This window comes from Manis pentadactyla, chromosome X, assembly GCF_030020395.1.
Source record: "Manis pentadactyla isolate mManPen7 chromosome X, mManPen7.hap1, whole genome shotgun sequence".
Classification (NCBI taxonomy): Eukaryota; Metazoa; Chordata; class Mammalia; order Pholidota; family Manidae; genus Manis; species Manis pentadactyla.
In genome coordinates, this window is record NC_080038.1 from 62,693,908 (window position 1) to 62,717,472 (window position 23,565).

The 23,565-nt window shown below is 37.1% G+C and overlaps 1 protein-coding gene across 4 annotated transcripts in view; it reads left to right on the forward strand.

Annotated features, from left to right (window-relative positions):
• The window catches only part of KIF4A (kinesin family member 4A), a 129,311-nt gene that overhangs the window by 43,268 nt on the left and 62,478 nt on the right, over positions 1-23,565 (forward strand). For all 4 annotated transcript variants that reach the window (XM_036907302.2, XM_036907301.2, XM_036907303.2 and 1 more), the window contains 3 exons: positions 15,282-15,398; positions 16,027-16,202; positions 19,848-19,909. In XM_036907302.2, coding sequence (XP_036763197.2) covers positions 15,282-15,398; positions 16,027-16,202; positions 19,848-19,909 — 355 coding nt within the window. The remainder of the gene's footprint in view (positions 1-15,281; positions 15,399-16,026; positions 16,203-19,847; positions 19,910-23,565) is intronic.

Below are 23,565 nucleotides of genomic sequence, written 5' to 3' on the forward strand. Positions count from 1 at the left end.
CTCAGACAACACAAAGAAATAGAGGCATCCAGATTGGTAAGGAAGAAGTTAAACTGTCACTGTTTGCAGATGAAATGATATTGTACATAAAGAACCCTAAAGAATACACTCCAAAACTACTAGAACTAATACCTGAATTCAGCAAAGTTGCAGGATACAAAATTAATACACAGAAATCTGTTGCACTCCTGCACAGTAACAGTAAACTAGCATAAAGAGAAATCAAGAAAACAATTTCATTCACAGTTGCATCTAGAAATAAACCTAACCAAGGAAGTGAGAGACCTAAACCCTGAAAACTACAAGACACTCTTGAGATAAAGAGGACACTAATAAATGGAAATTCATCTCATGCTCTTGTGTAGGAAGAATTAATATTGTCAAAATGGCCATCCTGCCTAAAGCAATCTACAGATTCAATGCAATCCCTGTGAAAATATTGACAGCATTCTTCAGTGAACTGGAATATATAGTTCTAAAATTCATATGGAAGCACAAAAGACCCGAATAGCCAAAGCAATCCTGAGAAGGAAGAACAAAGTGGGAGTGATTATGCTCCCTATCTTCCAGCTCTACTACAAAGCCACAGTAATCAAGTACTGGCACAAGAACAGATCCATAGATCAATGGAACAAATTAGAGAGCCCAGATATAAACTTACACATATATGCCCAATTAATATATGATAAAGGAGCCGTGGACATACAATGGGGAAATGACAGCCTCTTCAACAGTTGGTGTTGCAAAACTGGACAGCTACATGTAAGAGAATGAAACTGGATTACTGTGTTTAACTCCATACACAAATGTAAACTCGAAATTGATCAGACATGAATGTAAGTCATGAAAACATAAAAGTCTTAAAAGAAAAACATAGGTAATGCTCTCTTGAATATAAACATGAGCAACTTTTTCATGAACATATCTCCTCGGGCAGGGGAAACAAAAGCAAAAATGAACAAGTGGGACTATATCAAACTATCAAGCTTCTGTACAGCAATGGACACCATCAGAACAACAAGGCATCCTACAGTATGGGAGAATATATTCATAAATGACATATCTGATAAGGGATTGACATCCAAAATATATAAAGAGTTCATGCATCTCAACAACCAAAAAGCAAATAATCCGATTAAAAGATGGGCAGAGGATCTGCATAGACACTTCTCCAAAGAAGAAATTCAGATGGCCAACAGACACATGAAAAGATGCTCTACATCCCTAATCATCAGAGAAATGCAACTTAAAACCACAACGAGGTTATCACCTCACACCAGTTCGGATGGCCAACATCCAAAAGACAAACAACAGCAAATGCTGGTGAGGAAGTGGAGAAAGGGGAACCCTCCTACACTGCTGGTGGGAATGTAAACTAGTTCAGCCATTGTGGAAAGCAGTATGGAAGTTCCCAAAAAAACTCAAAGTAGAAATACCATTTGACTCAGAAATTCCACTCCTAGGAATTTACCCTAAGTAAACAGGATCAAGATTAAAAAGTCATATGCATCACTATGTTTATCTCAGCACTATTTACAGTAGCCAAGAAATGGGAGCAACCTAAGTGTCCATCAGTAGATGAATGGATATAGAAGATGTGGTGCATATACACAGTGGAATATTATTCATCTATGAGATGAAAACTGATCCTACCATTTGCAGCAAACTGTATGGAGCTAAAGGGTATTATGCTCAGTGGAATAAGTCAGGCAGAAAAAGACAAGTACCAAATGATTTCACTCATCTGTGGAGTATAACATCAAAGGAAATCTGAAGGAACAAAACAGGAGCAGACACACAGAACCCAAGAATGGACTAACAGTTACCAAAGGGAAAGGGACTGGAGAGGGTGGGTGGGAAGGGAGGGATTTGGGCTTAAGGGGCATTATGATTAGCACATGTAATATATTGGAGGCACAGGGAAGGCAGTATAGCACAGAGAAGACAAGTAGTGTCTCTATAGCATCTTACTATGCTGATGGATGTGACTGAAATGGGCTATATGGTGAGGACTTGATAATAGGGGGAATATAGTAACCACAGTGTTGCTCATGTGAAACCTGAGTGTAAGATTGTATATCAGTGATACCTTAATAAAAAAAAAATATGAAAAACCCTCCAAGACCCCTTGCTCTCAGGTCTCAGATGCATCCTGTGACCTCACTGTCTTGACTGACTATATCACCTACTTGGCTCAAGAACAGAGTGGATGGATCAGACTTCGGAACAGAGGGGATCTGGGATAACTTTAACCTACCAGCTTGCCAAAATCCATCTACATTTTTTAAATGAACTACCATATTCCTACAAAGGCATGAGATTATTCATTGTTCTAAAGTTTTCTACTAAGTGTTATTACCAATTTGATAAGTGAAAAATGGCATCTCATTTTCATTTCTGTAGTTATTAGTGAAGTTGAACATACTATTTATAAACCATTTATATTCTGGATTAAATTATCTGTTCAAGGTATTCCCCTCTAGTCAGTGTGGGTGTTATACATTTCTTTTTAAGTTTATCCCTATTTTTTGTTGTGACTTTAAATATAAAACATATTTCAGTCATTGCCAGGTAGATTATAAATGGATTACAGATGGATAACATCTGTAAATTATACATGCATCTAAGTGCCCAAATTGTAATTACACAATTTAATAAATGTTCATATAGCGAATACACCCATGTAACTAGAACCCAGATCAAGAAACAATATTACAAGCATCTCAGAAGTACCACTTGTGCCCATCTCCACTCTCTGTCTTCCCCAAAAGGTAACTCCTTGCATCTGATGTCTTTCATTCAATGTAAGGTCACCATAGAAAATTTAGGCTGCCCGGTTAAATTTGAATTTCAGATAAATGAATGATTTGGATAAGTGAAAATGATTCATTATTTTTCTCAAATTCAAATTTAACTGGAGGGCCTGTATTTTTTTCTTTTACTAAATCTAGTAACCCTAATTCAACATTATGTTTGTAAGATCCATTCATATTATCGCATGTAGTTGTAGTTCATTCATTTTCATTACTATACATATTTCCTTGGTGAATATGCCACAATATTTTTCCTTTCTACTGTTGAATGAGCATTTGGGTAATTTTTAGTTTGTAGCTATTATCAATAGTGCTAGGCATATTCTTGTACATCTCTCTGGATGAACATATGTACACAAATTCCTTCCAACCTGACTCCTCCTGTAACTGCTCCCCTATCTTCTTTCCTTTAGATTCAAGCCTCTCAAAAAAATTTACACTGCTTAACAGCACAAGTGGTTCACTTAGTTACATTTTTTGGTGAGATAACAGCTTATATGTGGAAAATTGCATAAATCATTTATTTCACTTAATAGCTATAAAGTGAACACCCATATAACTATAACTACCACATGGGATGAAAAATGAAAGATTTCCAGGCCCCACATATACCCCTCTCAGGTCACAACCCCCTCCGTTCCCTCTGGAGGTAACCACTCCTGACTTTTGTGGTAGTAATAATTCCTTTGCTTTCCTTGATAATGCCGCCTGTGAATACATCTCCAAACTGCATGACTTAATTTTGTCTATTTTTAAACTTCATATAAATGGGATCACACTGAATGTAATCTTTTGTGTCTTACATCTTCCATTCAACATTGTGTGTGAGGTTCATCTATGTTGCAAACAGTTGTAGTTCCTTTATTTCCACTGCAGTATACTATTCTATTATAAGATTATACTGCTATTTATTCTTTCTTTCACTGTTGATGGCTAGTATCCACAATGCCCTTATGAACATTCTTGTTCATGTACCCTGATGCATATGTATATGAATTTTCTAGGGTATATACCTGTAAGTAGAATTACTGGGTCATAGGGTACATACACCCAACTGCCTTACAATGTGGTCCAGTGTATGAGAGTCCTTGCTCCGCATTCCCCAGCACTGTTTTGTCAGAATGTCAAAGTTTTGCCAATATGGTGGGTGTAGAGTGATAAACTTTCTTGTGTTTTTAATTTTCATTACCTTAATGGCCAAAGGCGGGTCGATCACCTCTTCATATGTTTATTGACCATGTATATTTTCTTTTCTATAAAATGCCTGTTCTACTAGTCTGGCCTGTTTTTCTATTGTGTCTGTCTTTTCCTTATTGATTTTAAAAAGTAGTTCTTTATTATACTGTAAATTCCAGGCCCTGTTTAGTTATATTTATTTCAAACCTCTCCACCCCTACATGTTTTGCACATACCTTCTCCCTCATCTCTGGCTTGTCTTTTCACTCTCCTTTCATTTATGACTCCTTTATTTTGTATCTTGGTTAAGAAATCCTTCAGTACCACAAGGACCTAACGATATTCTTCTATATTATCTATATAATAAAAGCTTCCCAATTTTGCGTTTTACACTTGTCTTAAATCCACCTAGAACTGTTTTCTGTTCATGGTATGATATAGGGTTTCAACTTTGTTTTTCTATATAAATACCCACGTGTCCTACAACTATTTGTTAAAAAGTCCATCTTTTCCCCACTGATGAGCAGTGCCATTTCTGTCATATATTAAGTGCCCAAATACAGCTTGATCTCTTTCTGGGCACTCTATTTAAAGTCAATTTACGTCTTCCATATCTATTTCCATAGTATATCTCCCCATTTATTTAGGACTTCTGTAATATTTTTCAAAAATTTAACCTGTAGAAGTCTTATACATCTTTTGTTCTATTCTTTGCCAATTTATATTTTGAGAGTACAGAAAGTAAAATTTAAACTTTTTATTGAAGTATAATAAACAGAAAATTATGTATATCATAAGCGAAGAGCTTGCTGAATTTTCACAAACTGAACAAACCCAAGTAACCAGCATAAATGGAATCTTTGTAAATTTTATATTTTAACTTTGTTTTTGACACACGGAAATCAATTTATTTTATAATATTGATTTTGTGTCTAGAAACCTGTTTCACTCTTGGTAGTCTGTCTTTTCCCACTCTTCTAATCCCTCAGGTAGATCAGCCAGTGATATCTTAATTACCAAAACAAATTGGGTTTTTTCAGCATCCATCTCATCTGACCTTTGTGGATTTGACACTCAAACATACCTTTCTTGAGCTCTTTTCCTGGTTTGTAAGTACTCACTCTCCTAGTTCTTTTCCTACCTCAGACTATTCCTTTTCAGTCTCTCTTGCTTTTTCTTCTTCTTGTTCCATTATGCTAGTTATTGCACTGAGCATGAGCTCCCCTATTTGGAATGAGCACTCACTACCTACTATTAGTTCTTCCTTAGCAGTATTGTGGAGATGCACCTACTTCCAGTCTGTTCCTGCTGCCTCTACAAAGTCCAGGCCTTCACCTTGCAAACCTGGGCAAGAGCTTCCTAATACTTTGGCTCCTAGGAAGCATTCCATGCTAAATACAATAGCTATATTAATCTCCTTAAAATACCACTTTGGGACATGGTACTCTACTGATTAGACACTGAGTGGCATATCACAGCTTACAAGATGAGAGCTAAAAACCATAACCAGCCCTTCCAGACCCTTTGTACCCTGGTCCCAGCCTACTCTCCCAGGTGTCTTTCCCAACTTCCCTGCCCACACTCTCCACTCCAGCTACAGAGCCTCCACAGCACAACCTGCGAATTCTGGATTCTGTGCACTTGCATCACAGCCATTTCCTCTTCTCTCCCTGAATGCAGTCATTCCCATCTCCCCCATCATACTACCTACAACATAGCCATCTGTCAAGGTTCAACTTAAGTCTTGAGATTTTCAGTGTTGCCTTTTGTAACCATTTCATCATCCATTGTACTTTTTATCCTCTGAAATTCTGTCATTTTTGGGCCCCTCTGTATTTCCATTTTCATCTCCCACCACCTCCCCACAAATTACAGGGTTCCAGCCTCAGCAATCTACTCATTTTCCAAACAGTATTCTTGTTTCAGATCTCTGTGCTGTTGTACTTGTATGTTCTCTGCTGGGTTTTTTTCCTTCCCACTTTAAAACAAAACAAAATCCTTTATCTTCCTCATACTACTGCCTCTTCTCTTTTCCTCTCACTCTGCTTTTTTGCCAACCTTCCATCCTCATCCCATTGAAACTGTCCCTGCCAAGGTCATCCAATGACCTGAGCAACTGAATCCATTAGCTTTTTGCAGTCCGCCTCTTGCTTTGTGATTCCGTAGTGTCTGTCACCCTTCCCCTTCTCTAGACAGTCTTATTAATCCCTTCGATCTATGGCACTACCCTCTCCCAGGTTTCCTCTTACTTTCCCGAGGACTCTTTCTCAGGCTCTTCTTCCTGCCTGCCCATACCTGAAACAACCCAGGTTCTGTCCCAGGCTTTTTTTTTCTTTCTCTTCCCACTGTTCAACCTATCACTTTGTCACCTCTGCACCACCCTAAATGGTGTCACCCACATAGACGCTTATGACTCCTACCCATATGCTGCCAATCCCAAACGTCTATCTCTAGTCCATATCCCACACCTACATTTCAGCCTGTAAATGTAGTTGCTGTGGGGCATCTAATGAATGTCCCAGATGCAACTCCCATTCCACATATCTAAAACTGAACTCCTCATCCCTCCCTGCCTCTTTAAACCCGCCCCTCCATCAACTGCAGGAAATAATACCAACATCCTCCAAGCCACCCAAGCCTGAAACCAGGGTATCATTCCATACTCTTCCTTCACTCTGGCTTCCCCCAATCCCATCAGTCACCAGGTCCTATCAGTCTTATTTTATCACCTCAAATCCCTTTCTCTTCTCTAACCCTCCTACCACTATCTTAGTTCAGACCTTCACCATTTCTTAGCTTATAGCAAGCTTAGCAGCTGGTTTCCCTATCTTCAGTCAGGTACCCTTTCAGGTCATCTACCAACCAGCAGCCAGCTGTTCTTCCTAAACTGGATATCCCTGCTTAGGGCTCTTCCCAAAGCTCTTCACTCTGTACCACGCTGCTTAGCTTGGCCTTTGTGTTTCAGCCTTGCACACCTGGCTAGCTTCCCCCCTCCCCACCTCACATCTGCTTAGCCATACTAAACATGCCAAGTTCTCCCTTGTCTGCTTTGTACTGCTTCCTCTGCCAGAAATGTTCCTCTGCCAGAAGTGCCTGCCTTCTGTCTTCATGTGGATAATTCTACTTTGCCCTTCAATACTCATCTCTGATACCATCCCTTTGAAGAAACGTTCTTTGACTACCTCTAATTCCTGCCCACCTCATCTAGTGCTCACCTTTTTCCTACACTAACACTACCCCAACTCTGTATTACAGTCATCTCTTTACCTGGCTGACACCCCCAGTAGACAGAAAGCCAATCAAAGGTGGAAAATGTGTCGTATTCATCTTTAAATTCCTGGCATAATGCCTGACACATCATTGTAGGCCCTCAGTGAATGCCTGAGTCCTTTCTCCTTTTGATCTGACTGGAAATTTGTCTTAATAATTCAATTCACAATTTAAAATAACCTCTTAAATGGTTTCTTAAACACCAGTTTTTTTACTCCCAAATCTATTTTTCAAATGACTACCAAAGTAATATTTCTAGAATCCAAACTTGATCATGGTTACTCCCTCATTAAAATCTTCCATTAGTTTCTATCACCTACAACAGATGTTTTTGTCTGCCTTCCTTTTAAAGCAGAGGAACCCTTTTTTAAGTGAAATAACAAATTGAATTCTAACAGTTGAAATAGTTAAAAAGTAGATTTTAGATTTATGTAAATTTATTTTGTCAGTTCAGACTTATAACATTGAGTCAATCTTCAAACTATAAATATAAATATTGTAGCTATTTTTAAGATCATAATTTCTTCCTTTATATTAACTTGGATATCATAAAATTTTCCATGATAAAAAGTGCAATACACCCAACAAAGGACTTCCACTGAGAATATAAGAACTCTCAAAACTCAAATAATAAGAAACAATCTAACTAGAAAATGGACAAGATATGAACAGATATTTCACCAAAGAGGATATACAGATGGCAATAAGCACATGAAAAGATGTTCAGCACCCTTAGTCATTAAGGAAATACAAATGAAAACCACAATGAGGTATCACTGCACACCTTTCAGAGCAGCTAAAAGAAAAAATAGTGACAATACCAAATATTGGCAAGAATGTAAGAGAAATTGGGTTTCTCATACATTGTTGGTGGGAGTGTAGAAAGATATAGCCACTCTATAAAATAGTCCAATAGTTTCTTGTAGAACTAAACATGTGCTTACATATGTACAGCAATTGCACTCTTTATTGCACATTTATCCCAGAGAATGTGTATGTTCATACAAACACCTGCAGATGAATTTTCACAGCTCCTTTAAGTGTAATCAAAAACTGGAAACAAATGTACATCAGCAGGTGAATGGTTAAACCCTGGCACATCCATGCCATGTAATACTACTCAGCAGTAAAGAGGAATGAACTATTGATACAGACCACAACTCTGATGGATTACTACTATGCTGAGTGGGGAAAAAGGCCAGTCTCCAAAGGTTGCATACTGCATGATGCCAGGTATACGTTCTTGAAATAAAAGAATTATAGGAGAGAACAGACTAATGTTTACCAGGGCTTAGGCACTGAGGGGTAAAGAGGTAGGTGAGCCAATAAAGGGCAGCATAAAAGAGCCTTGTGCTGGTAGGACAGTTCCGTATCTTAATTTTGGTGATGGTTATGTGAAGTTATACATGTGATAAAATTGCAGAGTTACATGCCTGCATATACACAGGGCACATGTAAAAACTGGTGGAATCTGAATAAGCACTGGGGATTGTACCAGTGTTAATTTCCTGGCTTTGATATTGTAATACAGTTATACAATATGTTACCACTGGGGAGGTTGGGTGAATGGTACACAAGACCTTCCTGTACATTTTATTTGTAACTCCCTGTGTGTCAATAATTACTTCAAAATAAAATGTTTTTTCTAAAATTCAGTATATTGAAAAGTAATTTTTTCTCTTTCCCTAAATTCCAAGTCCATATCTCTAGATATTCTCTCTTTCTATACAAATGGAAGCATACTGTGTACTCTTTTCTACTCTATCCTTTATTTTTTCCACTAAATGATATATATGTTGGAAACTGTTCCATATCATCATATACATCTCCATCATGTTCTTTGTCATGTCCATATATTGTACAAATATACCATCATATTTATTTTATCAAACCCTTGTTGGTGAACATTTAGATTTAGGTTGGTTCCAGACTTTTGCTATTACAAACTAGGCTCCACTAAACATTCTTAATTCTTAGTATATGACATAATAGAGATTCTAGATGACAGTTGCGACCTTATTTAAGGTTTTGCCTCTAATTTTTCCTATAATTTGTTCTGGTAACACATTATCAAAATCCTGATTCATATTAATATGTATTTGCAAATTGTAAGCATTTTTAACAACCCACTTTACAGTCTCAGGATTCTCTTCAATTATTAAACTTATCCAGGAGCTTCAAAAAAGAATGATAGGACATATAGATCCAAACTTGGATCACTAACAATATTTTGCCTGATTTATATTATGTAATAATTTAAAATGTCTAACAAGACACTCACAAAGCTTATATGAAGCACTGAAACCATCTTTTTTTTGGTGGACATTGGCTAAGTGCTTCTTATATACTATCTCATTTAATCTTTTTTTCCAGCTTTATTGAGACATTATTGACATATAATTTTAAGGTGTAAATGTGATTTGGTACATGTATATATTGTGAGATGACTACCACAATAAGGCTAGTTAACACCTCCGTCCCCTAACATAATTACATTTTGTGTGTGTGTGGTGATAACATTTCAGATTTACTCTCCTAAGAGTAACCAAATATATAATACAGTACTGTTAATTATAGTCACCATGCTTCACATGAGATCCCTAGAACTTATTCATCTAATAGCTGTTGTTTGTACCCTTTGACCAATATCTCCCCATTTCCTCCACCCCTCAGCCTCTGGCAACCACCATTCTACTCCCCTTGTTTGAGCTCAGTTTTGTTAGATTCCACATATAAGTGAGAACATATAGTATTTGTCTTTCTCCGTCTGACTTATTTTACTTACCATAATGCCCTCAAGGTTCATCCACATGGCAAAAGGCAGAATTTCCTTCTTTTTTATGTCTGAATAATATTCCATTGTATTTTGTGTTTGTGTGTGTGTGTGTGTGAGAAAAACATTTTCTTTATCCTTTCATCTATCAATGGACACTTAGACTGTGAAACCATCTTTACTACCGTATCATATTAACATGTTGAGTTCCATATTCATTTGGTTCTTCACAACTGCCTGTAATGCAGTGATGAATGAGTGCAGAAACTGAGTAACTGCCTCTGTCAGGTGTTTTAGTATAAGCTCATGCACTATAAGTGGTATAATTACTTGCACAATTTTCCATGAGTGGATATGTGAACTGCAGAAAAGTCTACTGCAAAGCCACAATCTTAAATAACACATTTGCCAGAAATTCAAACATATGCATAAATAATAGAAGTATTTTCAAAGACTGCAGAAAAATTAACCTTGCCACACAAGGTAATGTATCTGTAGACTTCAGTGTGTTATGGACTGTTAATGTGGCACACTGGAATGAATTGTTTAAATGTAGTTTTAAATAATATTAAATAGTGGGGATGGTTGACAGCAATGTGAATGTACTTAGTGCTACTGAACTGTACATTTTAAAATGGTTAAAATGGTAAATTTTATGTTCATATATTTTACCATAATAAAAAACAATAATTTTAAAAACAAAATCCAAATTACACTTGCAGAAACTCTGAAGTATCTCTCTTTTTGCCTAAACTATCACTCTCAATAGCAGTCCTGTAAGTTCTGTGATCCATTGCAGAGACACATCATTCCCTGTCTCTGACTAAATGGACCATATCAATACTACATTACTTCTGTTTTCCACCCTAATTTACCTGGCCATGCTACCTACTTTAGGCTCATACATATTTTCTTCACATAAAGAGCAGGGTGTCTCAGCTATGGCACTATGGGCATTTGGGGTCAAGTAATTTTGAGGTGCAAGTGCTGTCCGGTGAATTGTATGATGTTTAGTGCTATCCTTGCTTTCTACCCACTAGATGCCAGTAACACTCAACTCTGTCCTGTAAGTTGTGACAACTGAAATGTCTCCAGATATTGCCAAATGTCTCCTAGGAAACAAAATTGTCCCCAGTTGAAGGCTGCTGCATATAGAGCTACTTCATTTCTCTCCTACCTAGTTTTTCTTCCTTGTTACAAGTATATCTGTCTATTCTACTTGAGAAACCCTTGTAACATGCCTTCATGATACTTGTGAAGTGATATTTTCCTACAGTTAAAGTCTCTATTATATTTGTTTGTTGCCATAGTGAACAAATACCCAAAGCTGTTGAGTAGTATTCTTGATCCTCTTCTCACTTGATCTGTTTTCAGTATTTTAGAGAAAAGAAGAAGTTCTTGTCTTATCATTTTATCTGGGTGTTTTTCTCCATAGATGTCCTTAATCAGAACTTTTAAGTCTCTGCAAATATGTTCTTCCCAGTCCTTTGATGGATACCCCACCTATGTCAAGAACTTGGAATTTTAATCTTTTTACAACACAAGATCAAATCCTATTTTGTAATGATTTCTTTTAAGAGAAATATTCATTTCCCTTGCTCCTTTCTATTTCAAAGCCCCAACTCTCATTTGAAGAAAAGAAAAAAACAGCCTCTTTATCCTTAAGTCTCTGGTTCTTGGTTAGACCATAGTAACCGTAGATTCTTCTCAGGTTCTTCTGGATTTTTTTTTTGTTGTTCCTATATGAAACTATAGGTGGAAGTTTTGCTCAGCAGGTTCAAGGAACCTCAGCAGTCTCTCCTTTACATCCTAGATAGGATATGAGCGAATAAGATGGCACAATGTTCTGTTTGGCTAAAAGGGGAAAGAAAGGAAAAGAATGAACTAATATTAGGATTACACAAAGTACAGGCTTTGGTGAGCAGCTCTGAAAAATCTCACCAGGTTCTCCTTTACATCCTGGATAGGACAAATGGCCCTGAAAAATAGTACCCCTTCCACTTGGCTATAAAAGGAAAAGAAAGGGATGGTCACTTGGAACTGTTTTTGTTTTAGATTGGGGAGATTTGAGCATGTGTATAGAGTGACAAGAAGGTATTACTGAAGGGAAGAAAAATTGAAGATCTAAGAAAGAGGGGGAAAATCAAAGGATCCAGGGTCCCAGAGAAAATGGAGGGCACAGAAACACTAACAGAGACTGAAGGAAAAATAAAAGTGGTTGTTTCCTCCTCTGAAACAAGGGATGAAGGAATCAATAACAGTAGAGGAAAGACTTGTGAGGTAAGGGGAGGAAAGGTTAAGGATCTGTTGTGGATAATTTTGATCTCCATAGTGTATTTGTTGAAATCATCTCCTAATAGAGTGAAGATAGATTTGCAGTCTTAAAAACAATGGATGTTTAAACAGACCCATAGACCAGTGGAACAGAATAGAGATCTCAGATATAAACCCAAGCATATATAGTCAATTAACATATAATAAAGGAGCCATGGATATACAATGGGGGTAATGACAGCCTCTTCAACAGGTGGTATTGACAAAACTGGACAGATACATGCAAGAGAATGAAACTGGATTATTGTCTAACCCCATACACAAAAGTAAACTCAAAATGGATCAAAGTCCTGAATGTAAGTCATGAAACCATAAAACTCTTAGAAAAAAATATAGGCAAAAATCTCTTGGACATAAACATGAGCAACTTCTTCATGAACATATCTCCCTGGGCAAGGGAAACAAAAGCAAAAATGAACAAGTGGGACTATATCAAACTAAAAAGCTTCTGTACAGCAAAGGACACCATCAGTAGAACAAAAAGGCATGCTACAGCATGGGAGAATATATTCATAAATGACATATCCGATAAGGGGTTGACATCCAAATTATATAAAGAGCTCACGCACCTCAACAAACACAAAACAAATAAGTCAATTAAAAAATGAGCACACAATCTGAACAGACACTTCTCCAAAGAAGAAATTCAGATGGCCAACAGACACATGAAAAGATGCTCCACATCGCTAATCATCAGAGAAATGCAAATTAAAACCAGAATGAGGTATCACCTCACACCAGTTAGGATGGCCACCATCCAAAAAACAAACAACAACAAATGTTGGCAAGGATGTAGAAAAAGGGGAACCCTCCTACATTGCTGGTGGGAATGTAAATTAGTTCAACCATCGTGGAAAGCAGTATGGAGGTTCCTCAAAAAACTCAAAATAGAAATACCATTTGACCCAGTAATTCCACTCCTAGGAATTTACCCTAAGAATGCAGCAGCCCAGTTTGAAAAAGACATATGCACCCCTATGTTTATCTCAGCATTATTTACAGTAGCCAAGAAATGGAGGCAACCTAAGTGTCTATCAGTAGATGAGTGGATAAAGAAGAGGTGGTATATATACACAATGGAGTATTATTCAGTCATAAGAAGAAAACAAATCCTACCATTTGCAACAACATGGATGGGGCTAGAGGGTATTATGCTCAGTGAAATAAGCCAGGTGGAAAAAGAAAAGTATCAAATGATTTCACTCATCTGTGGAGTATAAGACCAAAGAAAAAAACTGAAGGAATGAAACAGCAGCAGACTCACAGAACCCAAGAATGAACTAACAGTTACGAAAGGGAAAGGGACTGGAGAGGATGGGTGGGAAGGGAGGGGATAAGGGGGGAAAAGGGGCATAATGTTTAGCACACATAGTGTAGCGGGGGTGGACACGAGAAAGGCAGTACATACATAGAAGATAAGTAATGATTCTATAGCATCTTACTATGCTGATGGACAGTGACTGTAATTGGGTATGTGGGGGGGACTTGATAATAGGTGGAGTCTAGTAACCATAATGTTGTTCAAGTAATTGTACATTAATGATATAAAAAGAAAACAATGGATGTTTAGAATAGCTGCTGTGGTGAAGTAGGAATGAGGAAGAAAAAACCATCAATTGACCAAGGTTCAGCTATGGTCAGATAGCATGGTTTATAATGAATGGATCTAGTCTGTGTGGTTACGTGACTTTCATCAGTATTCTAGACTATAGAAACTTAAACACGCACACATAGTAAGTTTAACCTATGGCTAGGAATTGACATGGTAGGAATGGCAGAAGGTCATAGGTACACTGAGTGCTTGGGAAAGCATAACTGAAATGATTGAGCACAGGGCCAGAACAGGTAGTTTAAGGCCCAGGAAAGGATGATCGACTGGGAGTATTAGAAAGTGTCAGTAAATTGGTACTCACGAGGATAAAGAACAGTATCCATGAAAGAAATGAAAGGATAGTAAGATGCAGTCAGAAGGGAATCTGGAGTTCAGGATCTTATAATTGTTTCAGGTTATAAAGGAGTCCAAAGTATGGCTGAAAAAGCAAAAGGTGGAGTAGTCCTAATAATGATATCATTTAACTTTGTTTTTCACAAAGTATCTTATTTAATTCCCCACTGCAACCAAATGAAGTAGGTGGATTTGCCTCATTTTATGAAGAATTTACCCCAAATCATCTAGTCAGTCTTAGAGCCAAGATTAGAACCTAGGCCTAACTGCACCAAAGCATATGTACTTAACCATTATACTGTATAGCCTTTCCACAATAAGCACAATCATGAGAAGTTCAGAGGCTTTAGGGGCCCTCAGAGATTATTACAGTATTTAAAAAGCAAGCCTTGGAGTGACAGAGTGAAAAAAGAATCTTTTCCCTTATTTAAAGCAACAAGAGGAAAGGTTTTACAGTGTGGTACAATAGAAAGAGCATAGGACTTGATTGAAATCCTGAGATGGAATCTCAGGTCTACCACTTACTAACTGTTTGACCTTAAACAAGTCATTTAACCTCTGATCTAGTTTTCTTATTTGTAAAATGAGAATGATAGCAAAAATAATAATAATAAAAAATAACTTCATCTAATGTCACAGCATTCATTTAAGGATTAAGTGTGATAATGGATATAAAAAGTAAATATACAAATGGTTGTTTATATGGTAACAGTTATCTGTCTGTCTGCTTTGTTTCCATGAAAAAGGGCAAGAAGTACAGACTAAATGGTGCATGTCCAAGGTTTGGGCCTTTGTCCTTTGAACTTATTTCAGAAGGCACTCTCAAAAATGTGAACGAGGTTAAGAAGTTTCCTAAAGATTGATGACTTAATATCTCTGTGGAGTCTTTATTTCTTTTCTTTCTCAGGATGAATGTAGGTATATGTTAGATACCTTACCAAACAATTTAAATTTTGTTTCCTGCTATTAGGTATTAATATTAACCGAGGCCTCCTGTGTTTGGGAAATGTAATCAGTGCTCTTGGAGATGACAAAAAGGGTGGCTTTGTGCCCTACAGAGATTCCAAGTTGACTCGACTACTTCAAGGTAAGCCCAAACAGTCTCTCAAATAAGAGAGAAACTCACAATGATAGTGCTGAGAAAGCGAAGATGGAACAGATAAAACTCCAGAGTTGGAGGCTATCGCATAAAGAACTATCTAACTGATAAATAGGAGACAGACATGCTGGCAAATAGGCTTCTAAGAATAATGGAGAGATGTCTTTATATATGGCTTGGGGAGCCAAGAAATCTGTAGAATGCCAACTGTGCTTAGTACTTTGTACCTGAGAATGATCTTGGTTACTGTTTCTTTATTAGTGCTGATAAGCAGAATTCCATGAAGAGTTAAAATCTACCTAGAGGGGGCATCCTAAGAATGTTTAATCCCAATAGTGGCTCATAACTTACTGCGGCCAGGCTGCAGTTGTTTTAAACCTGATTAACTGCTGAAATCAGTCTCTCTTGAGAAGAGGAACACATGCAGTAGGATTCTAAACTGTATCAATATTACACATCAAAAATCTTCACATTTTTATATTGACACAAATAGGAAATTTGCAGATACTGAGGAATTTTTTTTTTATAGCTCTGAGTTTGAGGTCACCAACCCAGTCGACAGCTCTGCTTGTGTCCTACTTGTATGATTTCACTTCCTTCCATTGTTCTTTTTCAGATTCTCTAGGAGGTAACAGCCATACTCTAATGATAGCCTGTGTGAGTCCTGCTGACTCCAATCTAGAGGAAACATTAAATACCCTTCGCTATGCTGACAGAGCAAGAAAAATCAAGAACAAACCTGTTGTTAATATTGATCCCCAAACAGCTGAACTTAATCATCTGAAGCAACAGGTATAAGGGTCTTAAAATTTGATGGGAAAAATTAGAAGTATGTGAGTGGAATGATAGAGCCTCTATTTCTCAGGTTCTCCTCTACCAAAAGTTTAGAGATGTTGGTTAAGCATTATGCTAGTTTAAGGAAATCTTAAAGTAACTCCTATTGACGTGTTTGTTGTCTTATTTAAGATTAGGGGGCAGCAGTGGAGATTTCTCTGATAGAAAAAATGTGAGCAATAAGAGACGAGGCAAGAGAGGTAGAAAGGCATCAGAACCTGAAGGTCCTTTGTTAAAGAATTTGGAATTCAACCTGAAAACTATGGAGGCCACTGAAGGATTTTAAGTAAGAGGCTGACATGGGAAGTGTGTGTTAGGGAGATCAGTCTAACAAGTATAGAGAAAGTGGATTAGAGTTGGGCATGTCTAGAAATAGGAAAATAAATTATAGCAGTCCCCCCTTATCCACCATTTCACTCCATGTTTTTGGTTCCCCATGATAAACCACAGTCCAGAAGCAGATGATGCTCCTCCTGATGTATTGTCAGAAGTGCAGTAGTAACCAAGTGCTGCATCACAGTGCCTCACTTGACAGTCACTTCATCTCATCACATAGACATTTTATCATCTCACATCATCACAAGAGTGAGCACAGTACAGTAAGGTATTTTAAGAGAGAGAGCACATTCACATAACTTTTATTACAGTATATTGTTATAATTGCTCTGTTTTATCATTATTTTTGTTAATCTCTTACTGCCTAATTTATAAATGAAAGTTTATCATAGATCCATATGGATAGGAAACAACAGCAGGTATGGGGTTCAGTACTATCAGCAGTTTCAGATATCCCCTGGGGGTCTTGTAACATATCCTATGTGGATAAGTGGGGACTACTCTAGGCTGCTACAATAACCCAGGTGATAACTGTGGTCTGAATTAAAAATAGTACCAATAGAGAAGAAAAGGGGATACATTAGGAAAAGGAAAAACCAAGAAGGTAGAAGAAGAATGTATAAAGCTTACTTTGTAACAAATTTGATGTGGAAGAGTCAGTGGGCAGAATCAAGGTTGATTGCCAGGTTTCTTGCTTGGACAAGTATATAAAAAAAATAAAAGGTAGCACCAATCATTGAGTCAGGGAATACAAGAGGAAACACAGAGTCAGGAAAATGAAAACAATTAAATTCAGTCTGGGGCATTTTGAATTTGAAGGTCTTGGAGGACATCTAAGTCGAGTTGTCCAAACATAGCTATTGGTTTAATGTCAAGAGGTCTGAGCTGAAGATTCAGATTTGTCATTGGCATTTAATTGGTACCTGATGTTAATGGAGTGGATGAGACCAAAGAGTGCTTGGCACAGTAAAGGTCTGAATGAGAAAATGGCCAAGAAGAGAAGAAGGTCAAAGACAGAATGCTAGAGGAACAGCAGCTTTTAAGGAATGAGGAAAGGAGGGAAGACAACAAGAGACTAAGAAGGAGCAAACAGGTAAGAAGAAAGCCAGTGCTGTTATGGAAGACAACGGGAGAAAGTTTCAAGGAGGGTCATCAGAAGTATAAATTTAAAAAGAAGTGTAAAGTAAGGATTGAAAATGTTCATTGATTTTTTTTTTAATTACAGGGAGGCTATTGGTGATCTCAGTGTGAAAAGAGAGTCAGGGGAATAATAGGAGCAGATTGCTGTGAGATGGACAGTGAATGAATAGATACAGAAGTGGAGGAAGCTGATAGGCTCTTCTTTCAAGAAGACAAGATGAAATAGTCAATAGCTAGGTAGTCAAGGGTCAAGCAATGTAGATCTGTTTTGTTTTTAAAATGTGGAAGAGACTTGAACAAGTGGAAGAACCAGTTGGGAGAGACTAAGACTGAGAATAGGTACTAGTTGATAAGGGACTGTCTCTAAGTAGTTGAGATCCTGAGCACAAATAAAGAGGGATTTGCTTTAGACAGTAGAGGGGATACCTGCCCCCAAGACTGGAAGAAAAGAGGTTAGGATAGGAAGAACACAGTGACACTGATTTAGAGGGAGAAGAAGGAAAATGAGGGACTTTTAGCCTGATAACTTTTATCTTCTCAGTGAAGTAGGGGGCAAGGTCATCTGAGAGCAAGCAGGATCTCAATAGGGTAGATGGACTGAGGAGACCACAGAAGGCTCGAAATCATGTAAATGGGAGGGTAGCTGACTAGGAGCATGTATTTGTGGTGGTATCAATATGACTGGTTGTGCAGCAGCTCAGTAGCCCTGGCAGAGGAGCTGATAAGGCAGGTAGTTGGATTGACCCAGGCTTGTGGGGGGGCGAATTTTCTTGCCTTCCAGGGTATAGTACTCTTTCCACTGGGAATCTGATGTTTCCCAACTGTCCAGTCCTCACTCTGTCTCTGGTCTTCCTCCTCAGTGATAATTACTATTCAGTTAGTCTCTTTTGTTCCTTCCTCTTCTCCTTTATCTTCCCCTCCTAGGGGGTCACTGTAGAAAATAGAAGTAAGTTACATATTCATACTATCATCTCAACTACAAAATATCATACTCAGTCTGCCCCTCTATTCTCTTTCATGTGTATTCCTATTGCCAAAAATTCTCTTCTTCCTAGTCATTTATTTGGTCATTCATTACAGCAATAAATATTTTTGAACACTGTTATGTGCCAGGTACTGTGCTAGGATACATTGTTGAGCAAAGCAGATACAGTTCCTGCCTTCATAGAATTTATTACCTAGTAGGAAAGAAAAACACTAACTACATAGTCATACCAACATAACACAATAAACTGGGATAGCATGCTATAGGGTGCTATGAAAGTATGGAAAGGATCATCTGTTATGTGTCTAATCTGAGAAGGCTTTCCTGAGGTAGCATCATTTGAGCTGACATCTGAGGGATTAAGTAGGAATTATCTATGCAGAGAAGAAGGAAGAGAAATCCAGGGAGAAGAAATAGCATGTGTAGCAAAGTACAGTGGTTAAGAACATTTACACTGAAGCCAGACTACCCAGGTTCAATCCTAACTCTATAACTCAACAGCTATGTACCTTGGATAAGTTATCTGTGCCTCAGTTTCCCTATCTATAAAATGGAAATAATAATAGTACCTGCTTCACAGCAGAACAGCTCCTCTTTTGTTATGGGAAATGGGAGAGGATGATTACACATGCAATCTGGTTTAATTTAAGATCCATCCCTATGCAGCCTCCTCTTGACTGTTTGGGGAATCCATTAATTTGCTTCTTCTCAGAACCCTAAAGTACTTAATGACTTCCATCTTCTGTCTTGTATTTCCTGCTATTTCAGGCGTTGGGCTTGTCTTTGTCAACTAGATTGTAAATATTGAGAATAAACCACTAGCATTTGTTCTCGTATTCCTCCCCGTGACATTGCCTAGCCTAGTGCTGAATTTAATTTTTTTAAATAGGTGCTCAAGAAAAACTCATTAAGATGCTTAGGTAAAAGGGGCAACTCATCTGAGTACTGGTTATTCATGTAATGCTTGTTGTCCTTTTATCATGGACACATCCACCCTGATGCTTCCTGTAATACCTAAGTCATGCCTCAGATTTCATAGGTATCAAGTAAAATGACCTACTGCTAATTGTGGTAATTTTGCTCATAAGGGATAAGTAGCTTTTGATTGTGACTAGCTCACTATTTTTCTTTGTTTTTCCTAGGTACAGCAGCTACAGGTTTTGTTGCTACAAGCCCATGGAGGTACCCTGCCTGGATCTATAAAGTAATGGTCATATATTAGTTTTAAATGTATATTCTAGTGGAGGCTAGTTCTCTTAATGGTCATTTTCCCTGATATACTAAAGTTCTTGGAGTACTTAGTGTCAAGGTTAGGACTTAGCAAATTTGCTAATGATTTAGGATTTAGCTAGTTAGCTTTGAGAAAGCTTGATGTAATAGAAAGCTTGGTTCTGGCCTCAGCAACTTATTAATTAGAATTCTGCTGTGAGGAAGAACTGTCTCTTTTCCCCCATTTATTTATTTATTTATTTACTTACTTACTTACTTGTTTGTTTGTTTGTTTGTTTGATCCTTAAAGGCTCATGGGTTTTTATTTTATTCTATGAATTAATATCCAAAACTATCATTCTTTGTTTTATTGCTCAAGCTGTTCCTGCTTTGTCCATGTGGAGCTCCTGCAGGGTCGCTCCTGTGTTCTTTAATGTGCCCTTCAGTTTTTAAGCAATTCCACAGGACATTTCACACCCATCTTTTATTTTCCCTGTCCCAGTTCTGGGATCAGCCATATCTTCCAGGAGCCCTGGGTTTTTTCTATTGGAAAATGGTGTTTAGAAGCCAGATCTGGGTACTAGGTGTGCTCATTGTTAACTGGCATCTCACTACTTCTAGTCCTCAGTCAGTAGAGCTAGGACATATCTGTATGTATAGTAATCCACACATACACTCATATCTATATTTTTATATCCCTCTGCATAGATATTAAAAACCATGATTTTCACTGATACCTCTGATTCCAGTCCAACACTACAGGGTTTGTTTTAGCCTTCCTCCTCTCCTTATTTATAACTCCTTTCCCTAAGCAGTGAGAAACCACCTGATCTGCAACATATTTACTTATTTGTTCAGTTCAAGTATGGACAGTTTCAGAACTGCTAGCCCATTCCCCTGTGAGAAACACTTTTATGAACTAGGTTATAGCATTACATACAGTTTTTAGACTTAGAGTGTCCAGGCAAGATACTCTTTCCCACAGTTATTGTTTGTATTCCATTTTGGGTCTTCCCTATGTCTTGGTTGGTTTTAATTGTTTATATTTTGGGTACTTGGAACACTATGATGGCCTCAGACTTAGAGTTATACAAAAAGAAATACTCAGGGCAGAGAAATGCAAAACAAAACCATAGTGAGATATCACTGCACACCTTTAAGATGGCTACTATAAAAAAACAGAAAATAGCAAACATTGGCAAGGATATGAAGAGGATGTGGAAAAATTAGAACCTTTGTACACTGTTGGAGGGATTGTTAAATGGTATGACTGCTATGGAGAACAATATGGAGTTTCCTTAAAAAGTAAATAGAAATACCATATGATCTAGCCATCCCATTTCTGGGTATATATCCAAAAAAATTGAAAACAGAATCTTGAGAAGATATTTGCACACCCATGTTCACAGCAGTACTATTCACAGTAACTAAGAGGCAGAAGCAACACAAATGTCTATCAGTGAATGAATGGATAAGCAAAATGTGATACTTTTTACATATAACATACAACAGAATATTATTCAGCCTTAAAAAGGAAGGAAATGCTACCACATATTACAGTATGAATGAAACTTGAGGACATTATGTTATGTGAAATAAGGCAGTCACAAAAAAACAAATACTATATGATTTTGCTTACATGAGATGTCTAGAGTAGTCAAATTCATAGAGACAGAAAGTATAATGGTAGTTCTTTGGGGCTGTGGGAAGGGGCAAAAGGGGAGTTGTTTAATGGGTATATATTTTCAGTTTTACAAGATGAAAAATACCTAGAGATCTGTTTTACAACAAGGTAAATATACTTAATGCTACTCAACTGTACACTTAAAAATGGTTAAGATGGTTAGTTTTGCGTTACATGTTTTTTACCACAATTTTTTAAAAAGATAAAACCCACAAAAGAACTACAGGAAAATATAGGTGCATGACTATGCATATAGATTAAGGTGAAGAGCTCCATAAATAAAAGCGATGGCAGAAAACTAAAAAAGTAGCTTGTGGAGGAGATGGAATCATACTTGTTTAATGGGTACAGAGTTCTATTTTTCAAGATAAAGAAGTTCTGAGATCTATTGTACAACAAGGTAAAAATACTTAACACTATTGAACTGTACACTTAAAATACATGGTTAAAAGTGGTTAAGCTGGTAAATTTTATATTTTTTTTACCACAATATTGTTTTTCTATTTAATTAATTTTTTAAATTAAAGTATAGTTGATACATGTTATATTGATTTCAGGTGTACAACAGTGATTTGACAATTATGTACATTACGAAATGCTCAAATTATATATATTACAAAATGTTCTCTACAATAAGTGTAGTCACCATCTGTCACCATACAAAGAATTACAATATTATTGACTACATTCCTTATGCTGTACATTTCATCTCCTACTTACATTTGTAGGTTTGCACCCCTTTATTCCTTTCACCTATTTCACTGTCCCCCTACCTCCTCCCCTGTGGCACCTACCAATTTGTTCTCTGTATTTATAAGTTTCTTTCTGTTTTGTTTGTTCATTGGTCTTATTTTTTTAGATTCCACATATAAGTAAAATCATATGGTATTTACCACAATATTTTTTAAAAGGAAAAAGTATATATATATATATACTCAGAGAAGTGTCATTCCCTCTTCATCCCTGCTACCCTGTTCCCATTCCACCCTAATTTCCACCCCTTTTTTACCACTATTCTCCCCTCTTCTATATTTAACCAATCTCCTTAATTTCTGGTTTAGCTTTCCTGTATTTCTTTTGTACAAATGTGTAGATACCTGTGTATTTTTGCATATCCCCTTCTTTCTCATAGGAATGGTAGTATACTTTAGATACTTTTTGTAGCTTTGCTTTTTTCATTATTTCCTGGAAATCATTTATTATAATTTCATAGAAGTCTTCCTCATTTTTTTTTACAGCCTCGTGGTACTCTTATTTTACACATACACCACACAGATTAATTCAACCTCTCTGCTGTGTGTGGACATTTAGATTGTTTCCAATATTTTGCAATTACAAACATGCTTCAGTGAATAACTTTGTATATATATATTTAAACATCATTAGTGATTTATCTTCAGCGTAGATTTCTAGAAATGGGATTGCTGGGACAAAAAGGTAAGTGCATGTGTCATTTTGTTAGATATTGCCATATTCCCTTATAGATGGCTTATACCTGTCTGCGTTCCCAGCAGTAGTGTATAAGACCGCTTGTTTCCTCACAGCCTCTCCAGTGGAATGTGTTGTCATGCATTTTCAATTTTTGCCCATTGGATAGGTAAGAAATACTATCTCAGTGTTGTTTTAATTTGTATTTCTTTAGTTGTGAGCTGGTTTGAGCATTGTGCCAGAGCCACTTTTATCTCTTTCTGGTGAATCGTCTGTTCATGTATCCCATTTTTCTAAAAGGTCTTGTGATACGTCGGCCCATTTTTTTTTAAATGTGGTAAAATATACATAATGTAAAATTTACCATTATAACCTTTTTTTTCCCATTGGGTTGCTGTTTGTGTTCTTTTTTTATTCATTTTGGTATCATTAATCTATGATTACATGAGGAACATTATGTTTACTAGACTTCCCCCATCACCAAGTCACCCCCACATACCCCATTACAGTCACTGTACATCAACGTAGTAAGATGCTAT